This window comes from Macrosteles quadrilineatus, unplaced genomic scaffold, assembly GCF_028750875.1.
Source record: "Macrosteles quadrilineatus isolate MER2022 unplaced genomic scaffold, UCM_ALF_1.0 Scaffold_2__2_contigs__length_208266976, whole genome shotgun sequence".
Lineage (NCBI taxonomy): Eukaryota > Metazoa > Arthropoda > Insecta > Hemiptera > Cicadellidae > Macrosteles > Macrosteles quadrilineatus.
In genome coordinates, this window is record NW_026542595.1 from 162,008,262 (window position 1) to 162,020,590 (window position 12,329).

General features: G+C 32.6%; 1 protein-coding gene across 1 annotated transcript in view; it reads left to right on the forward strand.

The window, feature by feature from the left end:
• The window catches only part of LOC128986173 (uncharacterized), a 403,677-nt gene that overhangs the window by 372,190 nt on the left and 19,158 nt on the right, over positions 1-12,329 (forward strand). Inside the window, exons 15-16 of the mRNA XM_054406359.1 lie at positions 9,139-9,375; positions 10,194-10,349. Coding sequence (XP_054262334.1) covers positions 9,139-9,375; positions 10,194-10,349 — 393 coding nt within the window. The remainder of the gene's footprint in view (positions 1-9,138; positions 9,376-10,193; positions 10,350-12,329) is intronic.

Here is a 12,329-nt window from a genome sequence, read left to right on the forward strand (position 1 = left end):
CCTGTTGTAAGACGAGGGGAAAGGATTAGAAGAACACCAAATAAATTTGACTTGTGAAGGAGGGATGACAGTAGTAGTTAATATGTTTATAACATATGGTAATTGTTCTACATATGTTTTTGTGTTATTGTTTTTATATTTTGATTGAGTTTTTGTTAAATTAGAAATAAAAAACCTTTCTTAAGTTCAGTACAATTATTTAATAATTAATCTAATGACACTTTGTTCATTAAGCTCTTTCACAAAGATTTCCCACATCCTATCATTTGTTTTGTTGTTCTTCTTGTACTCGCAGTGATCTAGTTGGTAATGCATTGGTTACAAATAGGCATTTTCTATCAGGAGCTCAGTTGCCATGTTGGTTGCTTGGAGTCCTAGACACAAAATGACTCTCGCACCGGCACCGCTGTCACTGCTGGGCGGTGAAATGGAACATGCTGCATCTCGGCGGTGCGGTGGTACGAGGGGTTATACCGCTACCGCTCGCACCTCTCCCGTGGGTCCTCTTGCATTTACTTCCATTGTACTAAATCACCACTCGAATATCGCACCGCCGTACCGCTCCGGTGTGTGCATCCCTTAAAACTGAACCGAGCTGTCCTTTGTTGGGCTTTTTTGGCCCCAGCAAAAAAAAACCATTGGTTTTTGTCATTAAGCTACATCATTTCACACAATTTTACACTCATCATAATTTATATTTGAGTTCAATTATGATCAATTAAAATATAAATAGATAAGAGTTTGGAACTGTTATTTCTTATAGAGTAAGGGTTCCAAAACCACTGATATAGCTACACTGATATAGCTACACTATCATCTTACACCATTTTACATTCATAATCATTTATATTTGAATTCAAATGATATCGATTGAAATACAAATAGATAGAGTTTGGAACTGTTTTTGGTGTAGAGTAAGGGTTTTAAATCCACTGATCGATATAGCATACCAGTCTTCATGATAAATACATACAAACTTTATTACTCAAAGCAGTAAGAAATATGTACCCACACCTAGTAGTGTAATATACTGTGACTGTGTGCTGTAATACAAAATGCACTGTATTACATATTGCAATGTACAGTAGTACCACAGACAATAATAATTTGTCTTTGGTAGTACCGTACTCAGAACCATAGATAAAACATGCTCACTAGACCGATGGTGTTTGGTGTTCATAGTACATTGTTATACTTTGGGCTCTACAATATAAAGTGCTTTACAATTTGTAGAGCACTTTTAATAAATTGATACAGTAATTTATTTATTTATTTGAATACATGGCATACACCATTTTACATTTGAATTTCATAAGAATAGATTGACAAAACAGAACAAAGATTTTTAATAGTGATGCAATGAGAAGTGTTGTTTATAGAAAATTTTAGTGTGTGGTGCAAATAAACCTGTATTTTAGAGATATCTTTTTGAAATGAGTCTCAAGAAACATATTGAAAAATAATTAAAACTAGAAAAGGAATTTCCCTTCGGTACTTAAAATTTGAACATGTGAATAGTGATATTTTTTAAATTTAGAAATGACCTTAGTCTCCAGTTTTAATTGAACTATAAAACTGTATATTTACATGTAAACCAGTATGTATTTTCGAAAGAATTATCTTAACTGCCTCCCCTGAAATTTATGTTCCAGATAAGTTATATATAGCTAAACTAAGTTTACGTTTAATGTTAAAAAGTTAAGTAACTAAATAATTAACTGGCATCCTATTAGATGTATTATGATTTCTTTCTGTGAATTTAACAAAACATACAAATCTGATCATGAAGCTATAAGCTGAATGAAAAAGTATTGATCAACCACTTTCACTTTACAGTTAAACTTGTTTGCATCGAAATATTACTATTTTAATTGAGTCAATAAAGTATTTAATTCAACATTGTAATCATAGTACTATACCCATAAACAAAGATGGTTGGGAGACAATCTCGACAACCTCTTACAAGGCTAATAACCTTTAACCGTGTCACTCTTAGTAACGAATGACATGGAAATGCGAAGGATGTGGATCTGGTGTTGAGTTACTAACGTAGCTACAAACCTGGAAAACTACAAACCTGTTAAAGTACTAGTAAACCTAAGAAACAGCATTAATACAGGCAAGTAACACAAGAATATATACCTACAAGCAGATCATAGATAGGACTTACCATTGCACTTTACAAAATAATAATTTAATCAAAGAAGAGTTTTATAAATAACAATGTACGTAATATAATCACCAAACAGCAAAATAAACTACATTGCATCCTAGAGATAACACACTACTGCAAAGGTGGTATCCCACAAACGGATTGCTGATTAGCCTCAAACTCAGCCTAGGTCAAAGGCATAGAACTGTTATCAGTGATAAGAGGTTTCCTTTGAATCCTAATCCTTGAGGAGTTTATCATGATAATTTAGCTCTTTAGTACTCTAAAAGCTTGTAGACTACTTATAAAGAGCTGTGATTTTTAAAATAAAGGATTAAGTAAAATTAAGTGATGGAAAATATTACGTATAGGCCTGGATAATATATCTACCGATAACTGATCCAGGACTTTTGGGTTAATAAGTATAACAAGTGATTGGAAAATAAAATACATCTATATACCGAAGACTTGTAAATATAGTGTTAGATAATATACTGGCAAATAATAATAAAACCACATTTTCTTGACTATTATTATTATCATTTTTGGACTTGGACTTTTTTTTCAATAAGACTAATTGAAATAATAAGGTATTAATAAATATTATTATTTCTATTATAATGTTGTAGGAATGATTATTTTATGTATACATAGTGTCTTGTTGGTTTGATGAATTAAACATGACTTCACCTGCTAAGAGTTGTGAATTAACTGAAGGCAACTTGGTGTTTGCCAAAGTTAAAGGACATCCATATTGGCCGGCTATAGTGAAGAATGTTGACAAGACTTCCTATAAAAACACCACTAAGTACAAAGTAGAGTTTTTTGCTTCTAATCAATGTGCAACTCTCAATAAGAATGACTTGTGTCTTTACCAAGACAATAAGTTTAAATACCCAGTTGAATCTGTAGCAATGAAGCACAGAGAAAATTATAAACAGGCATTAACAGAAATCCGTAAACTCTATGAATCTAGAAATCAATCACCAAAAACAACTCTTTCATCCTCTAAAAATATGAATAAAACACCATTTCATAGTACTCAGAAGGAAAATCAAAACAAAATACCAGCAAACTCTGATGAGTCTACAAATACAGGCCTAAACGATCAAAAATCTCAACTAATTTCTCTGACAGAAAAAAGCTGTACAGTTGAAAAGGAATTAAATCAAGAAGAACACTGTACAACCAGCAACTTCCATAGTAGAATTTTGTTACAAGAACTTAATAAATATAAATCTGAAAATTTAAGTCTTCAAGCTGTTGTTGATAGCCTTCAAAATGACGTTAAGATTTTGGAGGAGGAAATAACTAAATTAAAATCTAAAACAGTCTGCATTCGTTGTTACCCTACCCTCAGCAGTTCTACAACTTCAGGAAATACATGGAAAACAGTAACAAGAGCTAGTAAAAGTATCATGCCTCATACCGGTACTCCTAGTATTGAGAGTGAAAACAGATTTAACGTGCTTTCTCCCTCCTCTAGTACAATTGATGATAAATCATCTGAACATTTAAACTATGATCTTGTTATAAACAAAAAACCAGCAACCCAACCGAGTAATAGTGCCTATAACATCAGAAAACTAACAAAACAGAAGAGCAATGATGGTAGAAACAAGTTTATAATGTTATCAGACAGTCACGGCAAGCTCCTCGGTAACTTAGTTCAACAAAGAATCCCAGACAATGTGTGTTCTTTTGTCAGACCAGGCGCAAAATTTGATAAAGTTGTTGAAGAAGTTAAAAATCACACAAAGGAATTAAAAAAAAGTGACAATCTATTAGTCATAGCGGGCACAAATAATATGGAAAATATAAGTGTAAATCAACTGATTGAAGAGATTTTAAAGTTAATAGAAGATACAAAACATACTAACCTGATACTTGCTACAATACCTATGCGACATGATCAGCCTGAACTTGATTTGAAAATCGCCCAAGTAAATTCAGAAATTGAGTTGATTGCCAAGAGATATCCAGAACTTAAACTCTTGCCACTGCACATGCTTCCTCGACACTTTTTTACAACTCATGGGCTTCACATGAATAAAAAGGGTAAAGCTAAAGTGGCGGAGATTGTGTTCAGCCTTATCTACAAAAAGAAGAGTATCTCAGATAAACCAAACAAACCTGTGAACTCCAGTAAAGCGCCTATGAGTCATAAAGGTGTATCTGTTCTGGAGGAAAATATGAGAGAGGTTATAAACAAGTTTAGAAATGACTCGTCAGTAGCACTGGCTCACACCATATCCGCTGACTTTGAAGATGAAAAGCACATGTCGGCAGGGGTAGCAGTGGTGTTCAGGAATAGTTTTGGTAGACCTCAAGCTTGCAACCTTATAAACAAGTATTTGGCATACCAAAAAATAGAAAACGGCCCTACAGTATATAGCCTCATTACAAAAGGTAAATATCATGGTAAGCCTTCCAAAAATCAATATGATGAAGCTTTCAGTCAGCTTGAGCAAGATTTTAAGTCCAAAGGTCTGAAAACACTAATTTGTTCAGCAATGGGGTGTGTGCGAGATCTGATTGAACCACAACACTTCGCACAAAACATCGTAAACTTTCATCGTTCAACAGGAGCATCAGTTTACATTATCTCCTACGGTCAAAAGGCACAGAGAGTCCTTTGGAGAGGTCTTACACACGAGGAATTTGTCAAGACCTTGAAACTACAAATCTCAACGAAGCTTCAAGAGACTCAACCTACAGCAAGTCTTCCTCAGATGACATCACCAAAAATACCTGTCACTACCGTGCAACAGATGCAGCAAGAGCTTCCCACTGAGCACCAACTGCGGCTGTCTTCTTCGTCGGACTCCTCTAATTGTCTTCCAAGACTCCAACAACTGCAATCCTCATCATATCCTACTGTTACACAACTACCACAACATCCATCTACTTCAATATATCCATCATACCTTACACAGATCCCTCCCTCAGAACTCTTTCAACAGTCATTATCCTCCAAAAGCCTGGCACACCATCCCACCGTAACGTCCACTCCGAATAGTACTGATTTCCACCAAGCACCTCAGCAACCTGAATGTACATTATTCCCACAGTCCTCTCCAATCATCCAAACACCCCACTCATCCAAAATACCCAACCAAGCCTCTTCCCCTAGTGAAGTGCATGAAAAAATGAAAAGTGTTAATTTGAGTGGTGATCCTAATATGAGCAGGGGTTTTTTAGATTAATGCAAGTCAATGTTCAATGTTTAAGAAACAAAGAGTTGTACCTTGAATCTGTTAGTGAAAAAAATAATATTAATTTAATTTGTGTTTCTGAGCACTGGCTTAAACAAGAACAAATTGATTTATATGTACCGAAAAATTTTATACCAGCTAATGTAATTTGTAGAGCTTCAAAAAATAATGGGGGGGTTGGAATTTATGTCAGGGATGATATAAAATTCTCTATTATAGATGTATCACGGTTTTACTCTGAAGTTGACTTTGAGCTTTGTTGTATTAAGTTAATAGATGAAAATATATTAATCTTAAGTATTTACAGATCTCCAAATGGGGACATCAATATATTTTTTGAACAGTTTGAAGAGGCAATCAGAAAGATATTAAAAAATAGATCCAAAATAATAGTGGCAGGGGATTTTAATATTGAAATGGCCAGGCCATCTGATAATGATTTAAAGTTTGTAAAATTCAGCAATATACTCAGATCTCTTAATCTTTTTATCACAAATTTTCAGCCTACTAGAGGTAATGCCTGTATAGATAATGTTATTGTTAACTTTAATGAAAACCTATATAGTGTGAAGTGTGATGAAAACTGTTTTGCAGATCACACTCCACTCTTATTTGAAATGGTTACTACATCAAATACAAGTAAAAATAGCCTTGATTACAAAGCCTCTAGTGTATTTATCAGGAAGCAAAATGACCAAAATTTAAACTTATTTATTTCTTACTTAAGAGAGGAAAGGTGGGAAATGATTGATGATTATGAACATAACAAAATTAGTGTTGAACATTTGTTTGATAGTTTTTTTAAAAGATATGTGAATTTATGGCACAATTGTTCCCCATTGGTCAAAGTAACGGACAGGCAACCTAAAAATAATAAAAATAATAAGCTTATAAAATGGTATACTCCTGAGCTTAGTATAATTAAGAATGATATGCTCAAGTACTTTACTGTCTATAAAAACTTAAGATCTACAGGTTCTGAGCTAACTCAGGCAGCTTATAATGTTTATATGAACCATAAAAGATTCTATAGAAATAAAATGACTCTTGCCAAAAAGAACGCGGTTGAGCACTTCATCAGTAATGCCTCCAACCCATGTCGTGCTGCCTGGGCGGTAATTAAAGATGAGCATTCACCAACTCATAGTCAAGATGCCATACTTGACCCAGATGAAATGAATTCATATTTTTTAGATTCAATAAAAGAATTAAGTAAAGTAATACCACAAAGCCCTTACAAAGCAGAAGATTTTTTAGGAAACAACTCAACAAATACAACATTTTCTTGGTCAGAGGTCTCATCATCGGATATAATTAAAGTTGTTGCTAAATTAACAAATTCTAAATCAATGGATTATTATTGGATTTCTAATAATATTTTGAAAAAGACTATAGATTTTATTAGCTACCCTCTTGCTTTTATATTGAATACCTGTATGAGGGAGGGATATTTTTCTCCATCCCTCAAAATATCGAAAGTAATCCCAATATTCAAAAAAGGTGATAAAAAAATGGTTCAAAATTATCGGCCTATTTCACTTGTTCCTATTTTTTCCAAAATATTTGAAGCAGTAATGTATAATCAATTAAATAATTACTTTGAAACAAATAACCTATTGTCAAACTCCCAATTCGGCTTTCGTCGAGGTAAATCCACAACCTCAGCAATTCTCACTTTAGTTGACCATTCTCTCGAAACTTTAGAAAAGAAGGAATCTGTGTCATTAGTTTTATGTGATTTAAGTAAAGCTTTTGACACGGTTCCTTTTGATATCCTAATTAACAAACTACGTTTTTATGGCATCACTAATGATGCCATGCTTCTTATTTCTTCGTATTTATGTAATAGACTTCAATTGGTATCAATTAAAAATAAATGTTCTAAAACTGAAAAAGTTGAAACCGGTGTTCCTCAGGGCTCTGTACTAGGGCCATTTTTCTTTAACGTCTACATTAATGATCTTCCTATAAATATAAATACACAATCTGTTATATATGCGGATGATACAACTTTACTCGCTAACCATTCTAATTTAACAACCCTGCGCTTAATTAGTCAAGAGGCTGAACATAGAGCATATGATTGGTTTTCTGCAAACAGACTATCTTGTAATTCTGACAAATCACAATATATAACAATCAGTCTTAAAACAGAGGTAAAATTTGAATCAGTTAAACTTTTAGGATTTAATTTGGATTCAAAATTAAATTGGTCATCACACATAAAATCTGTTTGTAACAAAATTTCAAGAGTGAGGTGCTTGCTGTGGAAACTTAAGGATTTTGTTAGTCAAGAATATTTAAGATTGGCGTATTTTGGACTCTTTCAATCGCACATACTATATGGTCTTATTTTGTGGGGCCACTCTCCACATATTAACGACATCCTTTTACTCCAGAAAAAGGCGGTTCGAAGCATTGCTGGAGAATGCTCAGATACACATTGTAAACCTCTTTTCATTAATTTCAGGATACCAACCATAGTAAATCTTTATATATTCCAAATTCTAATATATACAAAGTCAAACTTAGATCAATTCTCTTTCCGAAAAGACGTACACAATCACTATACAAGAGGTAGGGATAAAATAGATATATTGCAGCACAGATTGGCAAAAACCAAACATTCACATAAATTAAATTGTATAATGTTTTTTAATAAGCTGCCTGAAGAAGCAAAATTAGTTTCTTACAGTATTTTTAAAAATAAACTGTATGACTGGATTGTTAAAAATCCCTTTTACAAAATTGATGATTTTTTAAGTTGTGAAATAAATATTAGATTTTGAAGATTAAGTTGAAATAAAGATTTTATTTTCATGTAAGTGGCTATTTAAATTTAGATATTTTGTACTGTAAACACTGAATCACCTTGTAACTATGTATAACAATGACGTGTCCTATTTCTTTTATAAAGATCAATGGAAATAAATATTTCTTATTCTTATTCTTATTCTTATTCTTAGCGGTGTTGAATAATAAGATCATGTCAATTCCACTCCCTCCTCTGCATAATGCTCCACAATAGATCTGGTGTTTGTCTTGTTCACCTACCTCCCCCCTCCCACTACTGAATCTTTGTTTATTTTAGATGACTTGCTTATTTTTCATGCTGCTAGAGAAATATCAAAATAACACCTAATTTTTGTATAAAAAGAGTAATTTGTGTTTTAACAGGTTTTTGAGTACATAAGACGATAAAACAAAATATTTTTTTGTTCATTTGTTTGAAATTAGTCAAAATTGGGTATGATTCAGGGCATTTCTTTAGACACTCGAAACAAAACCTACGTACATTATTAACATTTAAAATATTTGTCTTTTTTAACTGCTCTATATGTGTCCAGCAAACACAATTTAAACTTGAAATCTCCAAAATGTTCAAATTTTGGAAAGCCTTAATTTTGGAAATTAGAAAATATATTTTGTGTACTTTTACGCCATTGAAATCTTTCATATTTTTTTGTAGATAAATGGTCCAGGACCTGGACTAGTTACTCTACTATCTAGCATAGACCTTAAGCTAGATATCATTATTGTGGAACAGCCCAATACTGTAATGAAAATTGCATCTATTTCTGGAATTGATTTCACATTAAATTTAAGCAGCCACCATAGATTCAATGGCGAGCACTATAACCATTTGTACCATTATTCATGAATCTGATAAGGCTTGAACATTATACATATTGGAACTTTGTAAATTCTTAAATTTTTGAAAATTTGTAATCTTAGGAATTTTTTTAATTTAAGATAAATGTCTCATTACAGGCGTGGCTCGTGGAGACCTATAGGACACATGAGACCGTCCAGTCCTCTCTTGGATTCCGTGAGAGATAGATTCGAGGAGTACGACCAACTAGCAAAAGACTTTGCCAAAGTGTTCTCACAAGATGATGCAAACATTGCCATCAATGCTCACCTCTTTGATGTAATCTTCCTGGTTGGTCAATCCAAACAGAAAAGTAAACTGATTGGAGTACGAGCAATTCTTGGAGTTCGAAGCAGGTAATGTATAGTACTTCTAATTTAAAAACCTTTAAGCAGAAATTTTTATTGATTGTTAGAATTAGGTATTTTATATTGAATATTAGCTTACTATAGAAAAGAGCAAAGACTTTTATAGTCATTATGGTGGGACTGATACTAAGACTTTATGAATTCATTCAAGAGAATTATATTTTTGATTGCCATTGGTCCTGTTTAATGTGTAATATTAAGAATTATATGATTAAAAAAGAGATGCTGTATACCTAGTATTTATATGGGGTTCCACTTCCCACAAGTTTCTTATGTAATATACAAGTGTACAATTGTAATATTCTATAGGGTTTTTCTAGAATTTCAAGAGATGCTGTATGGTATTCTTACGAGGTCAGGCTCTAAGTTTCTCATGTTATATATTGCAATATTCTACAGGGGTTTTCAAGAGTTGATGTATGGTATTTCTATGGGGTTTGGCTCTAAGTTTCTTATGTTGTACTTTATTGCAATATTCTAAAGGGGGTTTTAAGAGGTGATGTATGGTATTTCTTTGGGGTTTGGCTCTAAGTTTCTTATGTTATATATTTCAATATTCTAAAGGGGGTTTTCAAGAGATGATGTATGGTATTTCAATGGGGTTTGGCTCTAAGTTTCTTTTGTTGTACTTTATTGCAATATTCTAAAGGGTTTTTCAAGAGAAGATGACCTATGGTATTACTACGGGGTTCGGTCGGCTCTAAGTTTCTTATGTTCTGCAATGTTATACAGGGTTTTTCAAGAGATGCTGTATAGTATTTCTATGGGGTTTGGGTCTAAGTTTCTTATGTTACAATGTTATACAGGGTTTTTCAAGAGATGCTGTATGGTATTTCGACGGGGTTCGGCTCCCCACAAGTGCCTGTCGCAGAGCTCCTAGCTAGAGCTGTGCCTAGTCTGCCGAGCCCTCAGAAGCCAAAGAGCAGCAATTTCCTGCAAGTTCCTGATATCGAAAGTCCAAGGTAAAAAAGGAACTAGGTGTAAACATACTTTAACTTTGTGTATCATCACAGTGTTCTCTTAATTGTAAGTAACTTGATTACTTCAAATAAAATCTATGATTTAAAGTTTATAAAATAGATTAAATGTTCTAAAACTGAACCGCTATAGTTATACTAAAATGGAAATTGTATCTGAAAGAAGCTATGTAGAAAATGTGTGATATTAAGGTGAGTATAAATTTAATTCCAAACTGGAATGTGTTAACATTGAGATTGGGTGATGGATGTTTATTCAAGCTGTAGTGATCAATCATTCTGCAGCTGTCAGTCGATCTTACAATCACCTATCAGGACTATGCAGATTGCACCTTAATAATGCACTGTTCTAGAAGAAGTCACAAATTAAAAGTGTTTATAGGTACAATCTACAGTCTATAAGAACCTAAACAGACCTTTAAGCAAAAATTTAAACTATTTGAACGCTTGAATAATTATAAGAATTATATCCTCTATTATATAATTTTTAAGAGGAATTGCTTATTTTAAGTCTCGTTTATACTGGATTTGAAAACTGTAATATAACATGTCATTCATTCATCATTAACATTAATTTCTCTTTTATTTTGTATATTTTCTCTCATGTCTGTTAATGCCCCTGATAATGTGTTATCAGTTATTTAATTTGTTCCTCTTGTTAATGTGTTAAGTATTTTATCCAATTTTGTTCAATGTTATATAATATCCCATCACCCCACAGAAACAGCATCCTATTTTATGTTACAATATAATATTTATGCAAATTCTCTCCATACCTATCCTGTACTCATCAAAAACCAACAATAATCATTTATTTAGAATAATATAGAATTGTAAGAAAATTGCAATATAATAATAACATCTTAAATATAGTATCATTTTTCAAAATTATCCAAAGAAAATCAAAATTACTGTGGCAAGTGTCATTCATGTAAATTAACCAGCTGTACATCACTTCAACAATGGACATGGACTTCCTGAGCTTCTACCATTGCCTCTCCCCAGATCCTGCCAACTATTCACAGTGTGAACATCATTCTATTGGAAATTGTGTTTAATTTAAACTTAAATTCATAATCCCAAAGTATAACCTAAATTTTAAATTTCTTATCATCCAAAAGTATTGGACAAGTGCATTGAAGAGTACCAATTTATAAGAAGACAGACACTCCAAATTTGGTAACCATCATCCATCTTACTTAACTAAGGACAAATTTAATCTTCATTGGACATTTAATCAGCATAGCCTACTAGGCCCAATTAACTCAACTCATCAAGATATATACATATTTCAAATTGAACTTTTATTCAAAATTTAATCTTCAAATTCTATTTTATTTCATTAAATTCAGTGAAACCATTTGGAATCTTTCTTTGGACATTAACATTATTATATTAATAGCATCATGAACCTAGCTTAACTTATTTCAGAACAATAACTAAATTAAATTATTTGCATTTTCAAGAAGCCTAATATATCATTCGAACCGGCACGACCACCCCTCCCTGAGATTAAGAGCTCATATTCAAATAGTAATTAGTACTGTACTTTAGAAGAAACCAACCCAATAAGCCTAGAATAATATCATCCACTTTGGAAACCCCACCATTTTGAAAATTTACCATTTTTAACTTACCCTGTAGCTAATTCAACCAACAACTTATCTAATATTTGTATTTCATTAATAAATTTATATTGTAACTTATCAAATCTATTTATTCTTAAAATAATTCATTGTAATTATAAGATTAAGACAAAGACTTACCTCATTAGACAAAAATAAAACACAAATTAGGAATTATCTTTATTAAGAAAGAAATGACTTCAAGTTCAATGTGGGCTAACTTAATAGCCAAAGGAATTTTGTAGGCCTAAGTTTATGAAAGTCTATAGAAAGCTTTATGGTGTGTAGCAAATTTGGCGCCCAACGTGTCGGCTTTCGAATGATATATTACGGTAGTCAT